Below are 18,399 nucleotides of genomic sequence, written 5' to 3'. Positions count from 1 at the left end.
CCTTTTTCTGTTTTAAGGTATATTTACTTTAAATCATGTATGACAATTGGCTACTTTTTCCACCACTGACAAGGCCACTGATCCATAATAATCAATGATAATAGTCCTATAAGCACTACAAGTGTGCCGCTAGAGGCCAAGGATAACCCCACACTTATAACAATAATCCACATCAATAGGATAAATGAACTGCACCAATGTTCTTGTTCCAGCTGTATCGGTTCGATCCTGTTCTGCATTCACGAGGACAATTGTCAGTCTCACGCTTTTAATTGGTTCGATGAAACACCATTACATCAGGATTCGATGATATTGAGTCAGGGATGTGGCAAAGCAAGTCAAACATATCCCTTCTACTGTCACGCAGCTATTCTAGAGTTGGAGGGCGAGGAAGACAGATGGATAGCAACAAGATGAGAGGCTAATAAACTGTCCAGAATAACTTAACAGCTGGATACTTAATTGAGATAATTACTTTCCCCTTTCAGCAGAAACAACTTTGGGTTCGTTAATTGGAAACATTTAAGATTTTTTAAAACCCAGACTTTAAAAAAATCCTTTTGGACATTCTTATTCATTTCTCATTCAGACAGAACAGAAGTAACAAGGGTACATGCTGACAGAGTGATGGTTGTTCATTTTCAGCTCTGGAGCTATGATCTCTGAGGCTGACAGACAGGGAGCAGTCAGACCCAAGAGGTCACCATCAGACAGACACAGGGATAGGGACAGGGATAGGGACTTCAGCCCCAGACGGAGATCAGAAGCTGACCAACACTATTTACAGGAGAGACATCAAGAGGGCATCAACGACCTCCCTGCAGGGAAGAGACAAATGATGGAGAAGTTTTTCACTCCTGTTCATAGTCCTCCTCCAGGTGGGATCACATCACAGAAGCACCGCCATCACCGGGATCAAGAAAGGGAGATACACAGGTAAGATTACTTTTGAGTTTCCCTTTCATTAAAGTTTCCTTTTTTAAACAGTAATGAGGAATGCACATTTGATGAAGATTACAATTGAGTGTGGTAATTGGATGAATACATAATTACTACGTCATCTCTCCATATCAGCTACAGGAGGTCACGGGACAATGATAGACGCAGCAGCGAACGCCACGTTCACCACCATCACCGTGGTAACCATTTCCAAGATGACCAGGAGCAATCCCATAGACGTCACCATCATCATCCTCAGCACCTTCATCACGACGACGAGATGTCGGACCACCACACCACAGTCACCCTCTCCAGAGCATCTTCCTCCTCCCTCTCATCTTCCGACTCTTCCTCCTCCGACTCTTCCATCGAATGGTCCGGCATTGACGACAAGTTCTCCCTGAAGCACGCCAGCCGGCCGCAGCATACCATGTCCTGCTCCAACATTGCAGGAGGACGACAGTTCCGGGAGGATGACAGTGAGCTGCAGGTGTATGCCACGGTCAAACAGGGGCAACTGCACGGAGGAGGAAGCCCTGGGACCAACCATCGGGCCCAGGGGAGGGGAGGACAAGAGCCCAGCTACTCCGAGCTCAACCGGGGTCACAGCCGCAGTGAAGAGGGGTTGCTGCAGAATACAGGCACTGACAGAGGGAAAGCACGGACACCCCCACACCTGAAGCACGGACCCCTCTACAAGACAGCCAGCCTGGGCCGTAGCCTGGCCTTCAGTGAAGAGGTCCTGGCTGGGCCAAAGAGGGCAGTGTCCTCGATCCAGCTCCCCAGTAAAGGCATCCTGAAAAACAAGGAGGCGCCGCCGGACATCCGCAAGGCCAAATCCATGGAGGTGCTGTCCCCCCGTGTGGCAGGCAAGACAGCAGGGCCCAAGGGGAAGCAGGATGTGGAGGCTCTGAAGGATGCAGCCAGGCAGAGCATGGTGAAGGGGAAGATACAGTTCTCTGCCTTCCTGGATGAGATCACTAAACAGGTCATCAGCCCCGCCCGTCTCAATACTCTGGGGGTCCCTGTCGAGACTGTAGGACCGGGTCCAGCCAAAACCCCAGCATCCCCCAAATCTCAACTGAAAAGTCAGCCCCAGCTTCCCTTGAAAAAGCAGGGAGATGGGCAGGGGGAGGAGAGGGAGACGGTTACTAAACCTAGGAAACTGAGGAATGACTCTGACACACGATCACGGAAAATATCTCTCCCTACAAAGTTTGGGTATGAAAGCAAGAACCACACTCCTCGTCTAGGCAGCCCCCCAACCCGCCACTCCAGCCAACCCTACCCGCCCCACCCACCGGCTGGCTATGAAGACCAACCGGCCTCCCTGCCTGACTTCCAGGGTCCTGTCGGTAATAGGCATGGGCGGTATGGCTCCCTTCTTACAGACGGCACTGTCAGCTCCAGCCCTGAGCCCAGCCATCACAAACACCGGAGCTACAAACACCTTGACCAGAGCCACAGGTCCACCCATAGCCCACCTTCATCTCCACACACCCAGCAACCCCAGCTACCCCACCGCACCCCAATCCGCACACACTCCCCTCCTCCAGTGCCAGGGCCCGAGTCAGAGTCTCCCTCCAGCAAGTCTGACTCATCCCGGAACAGAGACCGAGACACGGCCAGCCCCAGCTCCGAGCAGAGCGACCGCCACAACTGGTCAACCTACCGCTGGCGTCCAAAGCCACACAGGGTGAGTCTAACTGATGTCAACTACAGATGTAGGGTCTGAATTTGAGCCAGTTTGCTACAGAAGGAAAATAATCCTGCATCAACAGGAAATGTGAATTATTATGTGGATTATAATTAATGGACGTTTTTGTAGGGGTTGATACATTTTGCGTTAGGACAAATCAAGTCTGAAATTTCAAACGGGAAATGACAGACTTTAAAAGCCATTTTAAAACTCAAATACACTATAAGTTTGCATTTCTTTCTGTGCAGGAGGATTCTCAGCAACAAAAGAGTGATCAAATTAAGATCTTACATCTGTATGCTGGTGGAGTCGAGGGGTCTAAATACATACTATAGCTAGTAGGTCCTAGCTGTAGAGTTAGGTAAATCATGCATTCATGTAAATTAGGATTTGTCCCAAAGTTCTTTAGAGTTATTGAAGTTCAAACCACACAGGGAGTGTCAGTTAGTGCCCTCAACCACACAGGGAGTGTCAGTTAGTGCCCTCAACCACACAGGGAGTGTCAGTTAGTGCCCTCAACCACACAGGGAGTGTCAGTTAGTGCCCTCAACCACACAGGGAGTGTCAGTTAGTGCCCTCAACCACACAGGGAGTGTCAGTTAGTGCCCTCAACCACACAGGGAGTGTCAGTTAGTGCCCTCAACCACACAGGGAGTGTCAGTTAGTGCCCTCAACCACACAGGGAGTGTCAGTTAGTGCCCTCAACCACACAGGGAGTGTCAGTTAGTGCCCTCAACCACACAGGGAGTGTCAGTTAGTGCCCTCAACCACACAGGGAGTGTCAGTTAGTGCCCTCAACCACACAGGGAGTGTCAGTTAGTGCCCTCAACCACACAGGGAGTGTCAGTTAGTGCCCTCAACCACACAGGGAGTGTCAGTTAGTGCCCTCAACCACACAGGGAGTGTCAGTTAGTGCCCTCAACCACACAGGGAGTGTCAGTTAGTGCCCTCAACCACACAGGGAGTGTCAGTTAGTGCCCTCAACCACACAGGGAGTGTCAGTTAGTGCCCTCAACCACACAGGGAGTGTCAGTTAGTGCCCTCAACCACACAGGGAGTGTCAGTTAGTGCCCTCAACCACACAGGGAGTGTCAGTTAGTGCCCTCAACCACACAGGGAGTGTCAGTTAGTGCCCTCAACCACACAGGGAGTGTCAGTTAGTGCCCTCAACCACACAGGGAGTGTCAGTTAGTGCCCTCAACCACACAGGGAGTGTCAGTTAGTGCCCTCAACCACACAGGGAGTGTCAGTTAGTGCCCTCAACCACACAGGGAGTGTCAGTTAGTGCCCTCAACCACACAGGGAGTGTCAGTTAGTGCCCTCAACCACACAGGGAGTGTCAGTTAGTGCCCTCAACCACACAGGGAGTGTCAGTTAGTGCCCTCAACCACACAGGGAGTGTCAGTTAGTGCCCTCAACCACACAGGGAGTGTCAGTTAGTGCCCTCAACCACACAGGGAGTGTCAGTTAGTGCCCTCAACCACACAGGGAGTGTCAGTTAGTGCCCTCAACCACACAGGGAGTGTCAGTTAGTGCCCTCAACCACACAGGGAGTGTCAGTTAGTGCCCTCAACCACACAGGGAGTGTCAGTTAGTGCCCTCAACCACACAGGGAGTGTCAGTTAGTGCCCTCAACCACACAGGGAGTGTCAGTTAGTGCCCTCAACCACACAGGGAGTGTCAGTTAGTGCCCTCAACCACACAGGGAGTGTCAGTTAGTGCCCTCAACCACACAGGGAGTGTCAGTTAGTGCCCTCAACCACACAGGGAGTGTCAGTTAGTGCCCTCAACCACACAGGGAGTGTCAGTTAGTGCCCTCAACCACACAGGGAGTGTCAGTTAGTGCCCTCAACCACACAGGGAGTGTCAGTTAGTGCCCTCAACCACACAGGGAGTGTCAGTTAGTGCCCTCAACCACACAGGGAGTGTCAGTTAGTGCCCTCAACCACACAGGGAGTGTCAGTTAGTGCCCTCAACCACAAAGCAGCAGTTATATAAAGAGAACTCAAGCGTCATCCTCTGTCTGTGTCATCCTTTGTCCACAATTAACCACATTAGGTAACAGGTAACCTTTATAGGCAATGTGTTGCATTGGGAACAACACGCTACCCAACCGGAGACTGCCTGAGTGCCAGCTAGCACAGAGAGGGCCAGAGTAACCATGCTGTGGCTCTGACTTTATTAACCTCACTGACGCACAATCAATAGCTTTTCCTGGAGCGTATGAACTTAAGTTCAATAATCAATTACTTTGGCTCTGTTATGTCCCTATCATTCTCTTTGCCCTTTTCATCTCTGTAAAAAAAACATTCCATTCAGTTTATGAAACTTTATTAGGAAGTGAAGAAACTGCATTGTACCTTGTCAAAGCTTCCAATAACAATATCCCTGATGTATATGGTAATGACTAATAATAATCACAGAAACAAACTGCACATGATAACATTACTAATACAACTAATATAACTGTACTGAAAGTTATTAGAAAATCATCAACATCTCTAATCGTCTCTTCTCTTCTGCTGTCTCTTTCCATAGGCCTTGACAGGTGACAAAGGCGAACTCCAGTGAGTGTGATTTTTTCCCCTTCTTTCTCCCCTCTCCTCTCTGTTTATCAATACACTCTAAAGAGCATCCATTTGATTGTGAAAGGTCACTGAATATCGATTCCACTAATGGCTTCCAGAGCTCTCTCACCACCTCTATCAGTAAAGATGGATGAAGAACAAGATGAAGGAGAAATGTGTGTAACGATGGTACAACGCACAGCGTTCAGTCTGTATTAACAAGGCAATGTGAAATGTAACATCTCTAGAAGCTGACCTGAGCTATATCCATAGCATCTAATGTGCTAAAATGGCCTTAGGAAATGTGACTGCGCATTTTTGTAATAAAATTCCATCTCCCATGACCCTCCTGTGTGTAAATAGGGCACTGCAGGAGGAGAATGCTGAGCTGCACCAGAACCTGATGCAAACAGTGGTCTGCATTGAGAGTCTGGAGGCGGAGCTAGCCAGGGCCAGGGAGGAGCTTAGCCACATGAAGGAGAAGTTCAAGAGGTCAGAGCTAATTATAATATGATGATACTATAGTGTTATATAGTAACATGATAATATGATGATGCTATAGTGTTATATAGTAACATGATAATATGATGATACTATAGTGTTATATAGTAACATGATAATATGATGATACTATAGTGTTATATAGTAACATGATAATATGATGATGCTATAGTGTTATATAGTAACATGATAATATGATGATACTATAGTGTTATATAGTAACATGATAATATGATGATGCTATAGTGTTATATAGTAACATGATAATATGATGATACTATAGTGTTATATAGTAACATGATAATATGATGATACTATAGTGTTATATAGTAACATGATAATATGATGATACTATAGTGTTATATAGTAACATGATAATATGATGATACTATAGTGTTATATAGTAACATGATAATATGATGATACTATAGTGTTATATAGTAACATGATAATATGATGATACTATAGTGTTATATAGTAACATGATAATATGATGATACTATAGTGTTATATAGTAACATGATAATATGATGATGCTATAGTGTTATATAGTAACATGATAATATGATGAATCTATAGTGTTACACAGTAACATGATTAATTTGATGACGACTATAGTGTAAAGTGCGTCAATAGAAACAATAATCATTGTATAATACTGTAGTAACAATGCTTGCGCTTGTCCTCGTATGTCTTTGATGTGATTACAATACATCTGCCTCTCCCTTTTCAAGTTACCGTGAGCACCAGGGAAGGCATGCAGCACATCTAGGCATGGCCTTTGTGATTTACAGAGTAGACTTTATGAATGTCTCATTCTGTTGAACCTTTGAAATAGCCCTTTTTTGCCCTACATTTTTGTCCTGGAAGGCAAATTCCACTGATCAATAGCTTTGTGTGACTGATTGGTGTGGTTAAATTGAGTGGTTCTCTGCCTGCCATCTGTATGGTCTGATCTATTGTTAGGGTCAGAGGTCAGATGGCCTCATGACCAAGGACTTAGGGGTGGGTGGGTGGGGGTAATGGTATACAACATGAGCCCAAAATTCATAGCCGTGATGCTGTCTCTCTTTGCTACAGGCTCCAGGACACACACACAGGTACCCAGCACACCAACAGCCTTCTGGGGGAGAAACTGCACTCAGCGGTAAGAATTAGGTCAAACATGACAGACGGAGAGACAAAGACAGAGACGGAGAGAGAGACACTGAGATTATCTTATTTAGGGCCAGAACCTGACCAGGTTGAACTGTGGTCCCTGGCCTATAATCAAATCAAATTGATTTATATAGCCCTTCGTACATCAGCTGATATCTCAAAGTGCTGTACAGAAACCCAGCCTAAAACCCCAGACAGCAAGCAATGCAGGTGTAGAAGCACGGTGGCTAGGAAAAACTCCCTAGAAAGGCTAAAACCTAGGAAGAAACCTAGAGAGGAACCAGGCTATGAGGGGTGGCCAGTCCTCTTCTGGCTGTGCCGGGTGGAGATTATAACAGAACATGGCCAAGATGTTCAAATGTTCATAAATGACCAGCATGGTCAAATAATAATAATCACAGTAGTTGTCGAGGGTGCAGCAAGTCAGCAGCTCAGGAGTAAATGTCAGTTGGCTTTTCATAGCCGATCATTAAGAATATCTCTACCACTCCTGCTGTCTCTAGGGATTTGAAAACAGCAGGTCTGGGACAGGTAGCACGTCCGGTGAACAGGTCAGGATTCCATAGCCGCAGGCAGAACAGTTGAAACTGGAGCAGCAGCACGGCTGCACGACTGGGGACAGCAAGGAGTCATCATGCCAGGTAGTCCTGAGCCATGGTCCTAGGGCTCAGGTCCTCCTCCGAGAGAGAAAGAGAGAATTAGAGAGAGCATACTTAAATTCACACAGGACACCAGATAAGACAGGAGAAGTACTCCAGATATAACAAACTGACCCTAGCCCCCCGACACATAAACTACTGCAGCATAAATACTGGAGGCTGATACAGTAGGGGTCAGGAGACACTGTGGCCCCATCCGATGCTATCCCCGGACAGGGCCAAACAGTAAGGACATAACCCCACCCACTTTGGCAAAGCACAGCCCCCACACCACTAGAGGGATATCTTCAACCACCAACTTACCATCCTGAGACAAGGCCGAGTATAGCCCACAAAGATCTCCGCCACGGCACACCCAAAGTGGGTGCTCCAACCCAGACAGGAAGATCACATCAGTGACTCAACCCACTCAAGTGACGCACCCCTCCTAGGGACGGCATGAAACAGCACAAGTAAGCCAGTGAGGCAGAGAATCCCAGTGGAAAGGGGAACCGGCCAGGCAGAGACAGCAAGGGCGGTTCGTTGCTCCAGAGCCTTTCCGTTCAACTTCACACTCCTGGGCCAGACTACACTCAATCATATGACCCACTGAAGAGATGAGTCTTCAGTAAAGACTTAAAGGTTGAGACAGAGTCTGCGTCTCTCACATGGGTAGGCAGACCGTTCCATAAAAATGGAGCTCTATAGGAGAAAGCCCTGCCTCCAGCTGTTAGAAATTCTAGGGACAATTAGGAGGCCTGCGTCTTGTGACCATAGCGTACATGTAGGTATGTACGGCAGGACCAAATCAGAAAGATAGGTAGGAGCAAGCCCATGTAATGCTTTGTAGGTTAGCAGTAAAACCTTGAAATCAGCCCTTGCCTTGACAGGAAGCCAGTGTAGGGAGGCTAGCACTGGAACAATATGATCACATTTTTTGGTTCTAGTCAGGATTCTAGCAGCCGTATTTAGCACTAACTGAAGTTTATTTAGTGCTTTAGCCGGGTAGCCGGAAAGTAGAGCATTGCAGTAGTCTAACCTAGAAGTAACAAAAGCATGGATTAATTTTTCTGCATCATTTTTGGACAGAAAGTTTTAGATTTTTGCAATGTTACATAAGATAGAAAAAAACTGTCCTTGAAACAGTCTTGATATGTTCGTCAAAAGAGAGATCAGGGTCCAGAGTAATGCCAAATTCGTCTTTTCATATGGTTAAGAAAGACTCCTGCCACTATATAAACTATACCCCATGCTCTGAATATCCTTCTCCCTCTCTGTCACCTCTACAACACACAGTGTTGTGTTGACTGATGTCCTCTGCTCTGTTCTGTCCTTGAAGACTGAGAGCACAATTAGTACTACTGTTATACCATCTCTAGAACAAACTGTAGTGAATATGTTGAGTCATGTACTCTCCTCTATCCCTGCAGACTGAGAGCCTTAGCTCTGAGAGGAAGTATATGGTGCAGCGTATCGCCCATCTCAGCACAGAGCTGGAGCAGGCCAACGCCACCATCACCTCTCTGGAGAACATCAATGTGAGCACAGCACCATCTACTGAGCAATACATGAACCAAAACGCACATTTAGATTAGTTTACATACTGGCAACAGAAAGAGTGGTGGAAAATCAATATGATGATTTTGTATTTGTAAAGTTGATATTGGCCGTACATGAAAAGACTATCCATAATCTCCTCAACTCATGTTCAGCTCATCATTTCTTCTACCTCATCTACTGGTTTCTCTATGTCTGTTGTATTGTATGAACTGAGAGGATGTCTGTGCTGTCCTCCAGGTTCCCTGTCTGATCAAGGAGCTCATAGAGAAGCACTTTGACTCTGGAGACACTGTCAAGCAGTTCCTGAAGAACGCCTTGAAAACCGGCCAATCCACAAGCGACATCCAATCACCCGCTACAAAACTGGAGCAGAAGCCGTCTGATTGGTCAGGTGCAGGACTCAGGGAGTTTGAGGCGGGTCCACAAAAGGTCACTGCTTTTATGCCCTGGAAGCAGGAGGAGGGGTTTGGGGTGATAGGTCAGACAGGAAATGAGGATTCTCGCCCGATGAGTCCCCCTTTCTCCGTCGCTGACATCAGTATGGCTATCTATAAGAAACTAGCTGCCAGCCAAGCAGCAAGACAGCCCCGGCCTTCCAACTACCAACCTCACACTGACACCCCTCCCAACCCCTACCCTCTGGTGGAGTTGGGAACAGGGGGTGCAGAAGGTGCATGGGAGGAGGGTTACCTTGTGCCTGCTGTCAAGGGGGGCGTGGCAGTTGCAGGGAGAGCAGCTGAGAGTAAGCAGGGTGCTGTTGTTGATGTGTCCTATCTGACGGCCCAGAGGGTTCTGGATGACTTCATGCACCAGCTGACACACCCAGAGGATGGGGGTGGAGGTGGGGAGAGGGGGCACAAGGCCAACGGGGGAGGGGGAACAGCTGAAGAGAGGGGGGCAGAGTGAAAGGAACCTATGAATTGCTGTAATTATAACCTTATATTACATAGGCTAGGATTGTTCAAGATGTGATGGTTTGGGGCCTGTAGATCTGCATTTATTTAACATTTTAATGTCACTATACATTTGAGTGATGGCATTGTAAATATTACATTCTGTTTCTTTCCCAAAGGTATTGTGGTGCAGTGGTAAAGAAAGTATTAGACTTCAACAATTCATTGACATATATACAGAATATAATTATTAATCCAAATTTGCAATGTGGTACAGTCCCTCCTTTTCCTTATGAAGTGATGCAGAATTTAAAGTTTTTTTTGTTAATGTCTAGACAGTGAGTAGAATTTTCTATTTTATAACAATGACCGCTATTTTGTAAGCTCCAGTAAGCCAATGAAGTAACCTTCATATCTGAATAACATCGCTCCAGCTGCTACCCACTGTGTTTTGGGCTATCATGTCACATGACCCAGAGTTTAACCTTCATTTGAAGCCTTTTCCAGAAATGAGAATTACACCAACTATGAAAGCAATTGTCTGAGGATGGTGTTGGACAATGATGCTGGACCATCTGACCCAAAAAGGAAAAGGGGACCGTTAGATGAAAAAGCTTTAAAGAAAGGTTCAAATCCAGAACTTGTGACATGATTGTCCAAAACACAGGGCTCTACATTAATGCTATGCTGTCCATCCTAATGAACTATCTTAGCTAAAAGTGTATAAAGCTGCTGCCCCCCCCCCCAAGGCTTTTGATGTTGTAGATCAATAAAATGACTAATTCTAAGATGTATGGTTTCTTGATTTGTCTTTCTCCCAAACATTACCCACTTCCTGTGGTAAGCGATCACTCTCCCCCTCCCCCAGTCCCTCAGCCTGTAAGCTCTATGTATCTGCATGTATAAACTATAGCCCTGGCCCTCTCCGTCCTGTCTCAACTCTCTGTGAGTATACCTGTCATAACTGTCAAATCCAACCTGTTGGCCCAGTGCAGGTTTGCTGATCAGACACTGGCCTGCTTTCCCATTGGTGCTCCTGTCCTAATAGGATCCCAGGGACTATGATTGGGGGATTACCATAACCATACTGTACCCTCGACATTGGCCAGTCCGTGTTCTCCACCATGGGCACAGCAGGAATTTAGGGGTGCACCTTGACCACACCAGAAGGGTTCCATCCTAAACAAACTGGGGTTGTCATTGTCAGTAATTGTGTGAAACGAAGGGTCACTGTTGTGGTGCAACCCCAACCTGATGATTTAGAGGATCATAGTTTTGCTGTCAAAAGAGGACGTGAATTATCAAATATCGATTAGATTCATTATTTTCTTGGCCTTCAGTTTTGTCTCCCTCATTTATTTGGATTACTTCAGAGATGTTTTATATTTTCCTTTCTACGTGAAAGCTTTGGATTATCGTCCCCAACCTGAACCTGTTCTTCACCATCAGACGGATCTTCCTTATTATTTCAACTTACAAGAGATCAACCTGATAATAACTCACCAACGCACCCTGGAAAGGCCAAGCCGTACCTGTTTGTCTAATACAACAACCTTTGCATAACCTACTCCTATGAATCGCAGTAGTCCACCTTTGTCCCCCAGAACTTTCCTTCTTTGAACCTACCGATATTCTTTCCCTCATCCTTCACCATTATCTCTCTCTACTTGATTATCCCAACATCTCCTCCCTCCCTCCCTCCCTCCCTCCGTCCTCTTCTTCTTCTCTCTCTCTTCCTTTGTCTCTGTTGGTTGTTGCCATGGCACTGCTGAAGCTGCAGTTCCCCCTGCAGAGGCGTGTGCGTCTGGCCCAGAGTCTGTGGCTGCTGTCCTGGCTGGCCGTGCTGGCTGGGGCCTTCACCTTCTCCCTGGGAGTGTACCTCAAGACTGAGCTGCTCCGCAGGGCAGAGGTACTGGCGAACACTATAACACACACATAGCAAATTACACACACACAAACCTTATGTATTTCACACGACACACACGTTTCTGGCACTTGGAAATCACACAGCACACACAACTGTCCGTCTGTCTGTGTCACTACTGTTCCTGTCGTCTGTCCTGGCTGGTTCAATTAAACACGCTGCTGTGTTTTCCATGTGTCTGTCAGTGTGGCGTCTGTTTCACACACCTTCGCCTATCAAAGCTTTATTCACACAGCACAGAACAACATTGGGCTGGCATGATGCAGTTGGCTTGAATCTGGACAAGCTTTGTGTGTGGCTGTGTGTATGTGGGGGTAGAGGAGCTTATTGGTGTGTGGCTGTGTATATGTGGGGGGTAGAGGTACTTATTGGTGTGTGTATGTGGGGGGTAGAGGGGCTTATAGGTGTGTGGCTGTCGTCTGTATGTATGTGGGGGGTAGAGGTGCTTATAGGTGTGTGGCTGTGTGTATGTGGGGGTAGAGGTGCTTATAGGTGTGTGGCTGTGTGTATGTGGGGGTAGAGGTGCTTATAGGTGTGTGGCTGTATGTATGTGGTGGGTAGAGGGGCTTATAGGTGTGTGGCTGTGTGTATGTGGGGGGTAGAGGAGCTTATAGGTGTGTGGCTGTGTGTATGTGGGGGTAGAGGTGCTTATAGGTGTGTGGCTGTGTGTATGTGGGGGGTTGAGGAGCTTATAGGTGTGTGGCTGTATGTATGTGGGGGGTAGAGGGGCTTATATGTGTGTGGCTGTGTGTATGTGGGGGGTAGAGGTGCTTATAGATGTGTGGCTGTGTGTATGTGGGGGTAGAGATGCTTATAGGTGTGTGGCTGTGTGTATGTTGGGGGTAGAGGTGCTTATAGGTGTGTGGCTGTGTGTATGTGGGGGGTAGAGGAGCTTATAGGTGTGTGGTTGTGTGTATGTGGGGGGTAGAGGTGCTTATAGATGTGTGGCTGTGTGTATGTGGGGGTAGAGATGCTTATAGGTGTGTGGCTGTGTGTATGTGGGGGGTAGAGGTGCTTATAGGTGTGTGGCTGTGTGTATGTGGGGGTAGAGGTGCTTATAGGTGTGTGGCTGTGTGTATGTGGGGGGTAGAGGTGCTTATAGATGTGTGGCTGTGTGTATGTGGGGGGTAGAGGTGCTTATAGGTGTGTGGTTGTATGTATGTGGGGGGTAGAGGGGCTTATAGGTGTGTGGTTGTATGTATGTGGTGGGTAGAGGGGCTTATAGGTGTGTGGTTGTATGTATGTGGGGCTTATAGGTGTGTGGCTGTATGTATGTGGTGGGTAGAGGGGCTTATAGGTGTGTGGCTGTATGTATGTGGGGGGTAGAGGGGCTTATAGGTGTGTGGTTGTATGTATGTGGTGGGTAGAGGGGCTTATAGGTGTGTGGTTGTATGTATGTGGGGGGTAGAGGGGCTTATAGGTGTGTGGCTGTATGTATGTGGCTGTGTTCATCACTCATGCTATGTATGGATTATATGAATGGAGGGAGGCGGAGGGGTCGCTCGAAGATTCACACTGACATATTGGAGGCCGTAACGCATCATCCAGATATGTAGGGTTTGTTGGTATATCTCCAATGAACCATTGATTAAGGGTGAGCTCAATCTGGGGCCTATCAAAAAAGGGAAGTGTTTCCCAGTGCATCCTCCTAGCTTCAATACTCAAGGATTTTCTATATGCAATGACCTGGATTTGACAAGTTGTTACACGTAACATGAATGTTACTGAAAAATAACAAGAACGTCAACATTCCTAAACTCAATAACACCAATACAACAGAAAAAAACTGACAAAGGAAGTAGTTGATTGCACTTTACATACAGTGGATATAGTGGAGCAATGGAAGTAGTTATGCAGGGTGCTGACTACCATTACTCATATTGCCTTACATGAACGTACATAAATTGAATCATCATCATGCAATGGAACATTCCAGAACAAATACTCTGATGCTTAGCGCTGTAATGTAACATATATAGATCATTTCGATGTAGTTTTACTACTGTGTTATAACTGGTATAGTAATGTGACACTAGATTTGACCTTTGACCCTCCAGGTGATGGATAACACAGAGATCCACGTGGTGCCCAACATTTTGATGCTGGTGGGCTTGATAACCATCGGGATCAACCTGTTTGCTGGGCGGGTGTGTCAGGACTCCCTGGACTCTGCCCGGTTCCCCCCCTGGAAGCCCTTCCTGCTGCCCTGGTATGGCCTGGCCTGGATGGTGTGTGTCTGGTTGCTGTCTGCTGTGGTGCTCAGCTATGCCCTGCAGGGACACCTCGAGGAGTCCCTCAAGGTAAGAGCCTCAAGGTTAGACCCTATCTCATGTAGTCTTTCTGTGATTCCCCGCATCCTATCTCCTCGCCTGCGTCACATCTGTATTGGAGGACAAGGACAACCCCCCCCCCCCCCCCCCACACAGATCTTCTTCTCCAATGTGTTTTGAGAAAAAGGCGAGGATATAGGAACTGAGGAATCCAGGAAAGATTAATTGAGAACAAGCCTTGGCTCCCATGAGTACTTCCTGATCTCTTTTATGACATAATCTCTGTCCAATCCCAGGTGGGCCTGAGGAACGGTATCCGGTTCTACCGGGACACGGATGTCCCGGGCCGCTGCTTCCAGAAGGAGACCATCGACAGGCTGCAAATGGAACTGCGTTGCTGCGGCAACACCAACTACAGGGACTGGTTCGAGGTGCAGTGGATCAGCAACAGATACCTGGACTTCACCTCTAAAGAAGTCAAAGAGTGAGAGAGAGGGGGATGGAGGGGGGAGGAGGAGAGGGAGTGAGAGAGAGAGAGGGGGTGGAGAGGAGAAGTGAAGTTTAGCCCACAAACCACCGTTCTCTGACTTGTCTGAGGTGATGATGACTCACATGAGATTTCTATACATCATGTCTCATAAATGTGTCATCCATCATTAAAGCCAGTGTCATTTATGTAAGGTAACATTTTACAATGGAAACACTCAATCAAACCGTTAACCTATCTCCTCTCCAGTCGTGTGCGTAGCAACGTGGACGGTCGTTACCTGATGGATGGAGTCCCGTTCAGCTGCTGTAACCCTGGCTCCCCTCGGCCCTGTCTCCAGAACCACCTGACTGACAACACTGCCCACTACAACTATGAGCACCAGAGTGAGGAGCTGAACCTGTACAACCGCGGCTGCAGACAGGCGCTGGTCGACTACTACATGGGCCTCATGAACACCATCGGCCCCGGGATACTGTCGGTCATCTCCTTGCAGGTATACACATGCACAAGCACAGACAAAATATGAACATTGACTGGTGCCCTGTAGTGTGGTGATGGTAGTTTTCAGTGGTGATTTTGTTACCATCAACCTCTGCCCCTGTGATAAGGTGGCTTTAGATATACATTTTGTAACCATGGCTTTGACCCCTGTGACATCATCTCCACAGATGTCAGTGTTGGTGAGTCTGCGGTACCTGCAGACGTCTCTGGACGGCGTGGACCCGGAGAACCCCGAAGCTGACAGTGAGGGCTACATCCTGGCAAAGGGGGTGAAAGAAACCATGATGGACGTCAAGAACTCCATGTTCAAACTGCTCCAGTTCGGACAGGTAGTGTACTACAGTACCCGCAATGCTATATGAAACATACCAGGGGTGTGTTCAGGGATGTGGAACGCTCGAAACGTTTCAGATAGGAGAATGAATAGAGCTGACCTTTTTAAAACGCAAATACACTACAAATGGGCATTTCCTACTGTGCTAGACAATTCTCAGCAACAAAAGCGTTATTCAAATGAAGATCCTACATCTGTATATGTTCAACACAAAACATGTATATTTTAACCGTCTGTAAGAACACATCCTCCTGATCAGACCCTGGTTTAGCATGATGTACCACAGTACCCACAATGCCTTGTGTAATACATTTGAAGATAACCTAATGGTGTCCCGTCTCTTTATCAATACAGGTGGAAGCAGGTGATGAGGCAGAAGCAGGGGCGGACGGCGAGAAGGCAGCCACGTCCAGCTAGATGAAATATAATATATAACCATATATGGGTTTGAGACAGGGAGGGAGGCATCTTAGTTCTGTGACCTCATGGTGGTCTAGCCTGTGACCAGGCTAATGGTGGGCTAGCTAGAGCTCTGTGTTGGCTTTGACACATGCACTGAACTTTTTGTCTTGATTTATACTGCAACAATGTACGAGCACTAAAATACATAAGGAATCTTATCTTATCATGCTCTGCAAGATCTAACAATGCAGAGGGTTTTTAACCTGACAAAATTTGGAATGATAATCTTTGAGTCAAGAACAAAACATGACAGTCAAGAAGACACTGGAAGGCACCGAAGAACACACACATTCACAAAATAATTCACACACACATTTGATAAATACTCAAAAAGAATACTCACATATTCGTACAGGAGTAAATGAAAACACACACACTTTGAAGTACACTAATGTTCTGATGATCTTCCATTCAGATCTGACTAAATCTAAAGCACACAGTTAATGTAATAATACAAAACACTCACTCTGTGTGAAGAAGGCCTACAGTCAATTGAATACTGAAATGGCTATAGAGTTTGTTAACGCACTGCTAAGTAACGTGTCAAGATGATGTGAAGTTGGCATCAGGCATTTAATATATTAAAGTTAGTTGCTTTTAATGGATTTGCGGAGTTGAGTCCTTTTGTACTAGATAGACATACAACTGAGTTGGGTTATTTCAGTTCACCCAGAGGTATAGGAGGATGTGAGTGTAATGACAACGTGATGCTAGTGATACTGTAGGTCTGACAGTATGGAGCGGAGTGACTGTACAATGTAATCTGGGCTGCTAGGTATACTCTGACACATCTCATAACACCTTCGTAATCCAAACATAGCTAATCCGTAGGCTACTGTTACAGCAGTTCTCTGCACAGCAACAGGAACACTGAGAGAGATGGAGTAAAAACATACCTTAACAATGGACAGGGTTTGGAGAAAAGTCATGTCGAAGTGTGATCATGTAAAAAGTTGTAATTTACATTTTTCATTATGTTTTGACCAACAACAACACATGTTGAGCGCATTATTAACGCAACGCACATATAGCCAACATATTTGTAAAATTTTATTTGCTGTTTATTTTGTTCCTTTGTCAAATGGTTCATACACTGTGTTTTACGACAATGTTTACAACATGTCATCCTTTGATAAGTAGAACGTTCATAGATGGTAGCCTACCGACTTTTACACCAGATTTCCAGCAGGGTTCGCCATTTCATTACACCTGAAAGTGCATCGAACCCCCATCCTATTGAATTGACCATTTCGAGGCCTACTACTGTACCCGAAATTGGTTACAGTATATCTTGATCAATCTTGATGTATAGGCTACAAGCAGCTGAATAAGTGAATTGTAATAGAAACATTGTAACAAGCAAGATACCACAGAGTGCGCACAAAGTAGTCTTACATTTTCCCAACATCTAAATCCACCTACTCATTTGTCTTTGAGAGGCTTTTTTTGGGGGAAAAATACTCACTGGTAAAGGTGGTGATGACTAAGCCGAGTGAGCGTTCAGAAATTCCGGTGTGGCTTTGCAATGTGCTCACCACCAGACTACTATTCTGCCAGCAGCACAAATTTACGTCACGTTCGTATGGTAATGACGAAAGCTTAAAAAATAAACGCAGGCATTTCAAAATCTGGATAACTAATTCAAAACATACTGAATTTTAATAAATTTACACTTTTATTGTGCCAACAAGAAAAGGCAATAACTTATTTATGAAAAGATAAAATAATTATATGGGTTTAATGACTATTATTTTGGGACCAACAATGTTGACACTGGTATGTTGAAAATATTGGGCTGTAGAGAGATATTTTCTACCTGCCTCAGGTAAAGGGGGTGTAAAATACTCAGTAGGGTCTCTACTACTAACCGAATATGTATAGTTTTGGGAGGGGACTGTGTCATACATGAAAACCAACTAAAAACGGTTAGTGGAGACGAAATGGAGTATTTTCCACCCCACTTTAGCTGAGACGGATTGAAAAGATCTCTACAAGCCTATACGTATCCCATGCACAGTCTAATACAGTGTATTGCATTGTGAGCTATGGAGAGTGTGGAAAACGAAGCGTTGCTGAATATGTGCGACACAGTTCCCCTGAAAAACAAACCATTTGGTTAGTAAAGACCCTACTGAGTATTTCCCACCCTAGTTTATGAGACAGGTAGTACAGCTTCTCTCTACAACCCAATAAGTATCCTATGTACAGTGTATTGTACGCAAGTGAATGGAGTGGGTAAGCTGGAGTAAGGAGTCATCATCACGCTATATTAAACCTGTTGCCCAGCATAATAGACCAATTTAAGTCTTGCAGACTTATTGAGTAATTCCAATAACATACAGTGAATTCGGAAAGTATTAAGACCCCTTAACTTTTTCCACATTTTGTTACCTTACAGCCTTATTCTATAATTGATTCAATTGCCCCCCCTCCATCAATCTACACACAATATCCCATAATGAC

At 46.0% G+C, this 18,399-nt stretch overlaps 2 protein-coding genes across 2 annotated transcripts; both read left to right on the top strand.

Annotated features, from left to right (window-relative positions):
- Positions 1 to 385: 385 nt before the first annotated feature.
- LOC116353567 (uncharacterized) lies at positions 386 to 10,747 on the top strand. Its single transcript, XM_031789744.1, has 7 exons — positions 386 to 936; positions 1,075 to 2,635; positions 5,177 to 5,205; positions 5,569 to 5,697; positions 6,787 to 6,853; positions 8,933 to 9,040; positions 9,300 to 10,747. Exons 1-7 carry the CDS (start codon positions 656 to 658, stop codon positions 9,966 to 9,968), a joined length of 2,844 nt encoding a protein of 947 aa, XP_031645604.1. The 5' UTR covers positions 386 to 655; the 3' UTR covers positions 9,969 to 10,747.
- Positions 10,748 to 11,021: 274 nt separating this feature from the next.
- LOC109879809 (RDS/peripherin-like protein xRDS35) lies at positions 11,022 to 16,541 on the top strand. The gene is made up of 6 exons (XM_031789743.1): positions 11,022 to 11,864; positions 13,937 to 14,179; positions 14,446 to 14,633; positions 14,886 to 15,132; positions 15,308 to 15,469; positions 15,829 to 16,541. Exons 1-6 carry the CDS (start codon positions 11,715 to 11,717, stop codon positions 15,889 to 15,891), a joined length of 1,053 nt encoding a protein of 350 aa, XP_031645603.1. The 5' UTR covers positions 11,022 to 11,714; the 3' UTR covers positions 15,892 to 16,541.
- Positions 16,542 to 18,399: the final 1,858 nt, after the last annotated feature.

This window comes from Oncorhynchus kisutch, linkage group LG15 (genome assembly GCF_002021735.2).
Source record: "Oncorhynchus kisutch isolate 150728-3 linkage group LG15, Okis_V2, whole genome shotgun sequence".
Taxonomy (NCBI): domain Eukaryota; kingdom Metazoa; phylum Chordata; class Actinopteri; order Salmoniformes; family Salmonidae; genus Oncorhynchus; species Oncorhynchus kisutch.
Note: the sequence above shows the minus strand (reverse complement) of the source record. Positions and strands in the feature narration are given on the sequence as shown.

Bases quoted from the DNA above. Each gene is read 5' to 3' on its own strand.
- LOC116353567 (XM_031789744.1), top strand. From the start codon at position 656: ATGATCTCTGAGGCTGACAGACAGGGAGCAGTCAGACCCAAGAGGTCA. The intron at 2,636-5,176 runs GTGAGTCTAACT...CTCTTTCCATAG, and splicing joins GGCGTCCAAAGCCACACAGG to GCCTTGACAGGTGACAAAGG. The intron at 5,206-5,568 runs GTGAGTGTGATT...GTGTGTAAATAG, and splicing joins GGTGACAAAGGCGAACTCCA to GGCACTGCAGGAGGAGAATG.
- LOC109879809 (XM_031789743.1), top strand. From the start codon at position 11,715: ATGGCACTGCTGAAGCTGCAGTTCCCCCTGCAGAGGCGTGTGCGTCTG. The intron at 14,180-14,445 runs GTAAGAGCCTCA...GTCCAATCCCAG, and splicing joins ACCTCGAGGAGTCCCTCAAG to GTGGGCCTGAGGAACGGTAT. The intron at 14,634-14,885 runs GTGAGAGAGAGG...TCTCCTCTCCAG, and splicing joins ACCTCTAAAGAAGTCAAAGA to TCGTGTGCGTAGCAACGTGG.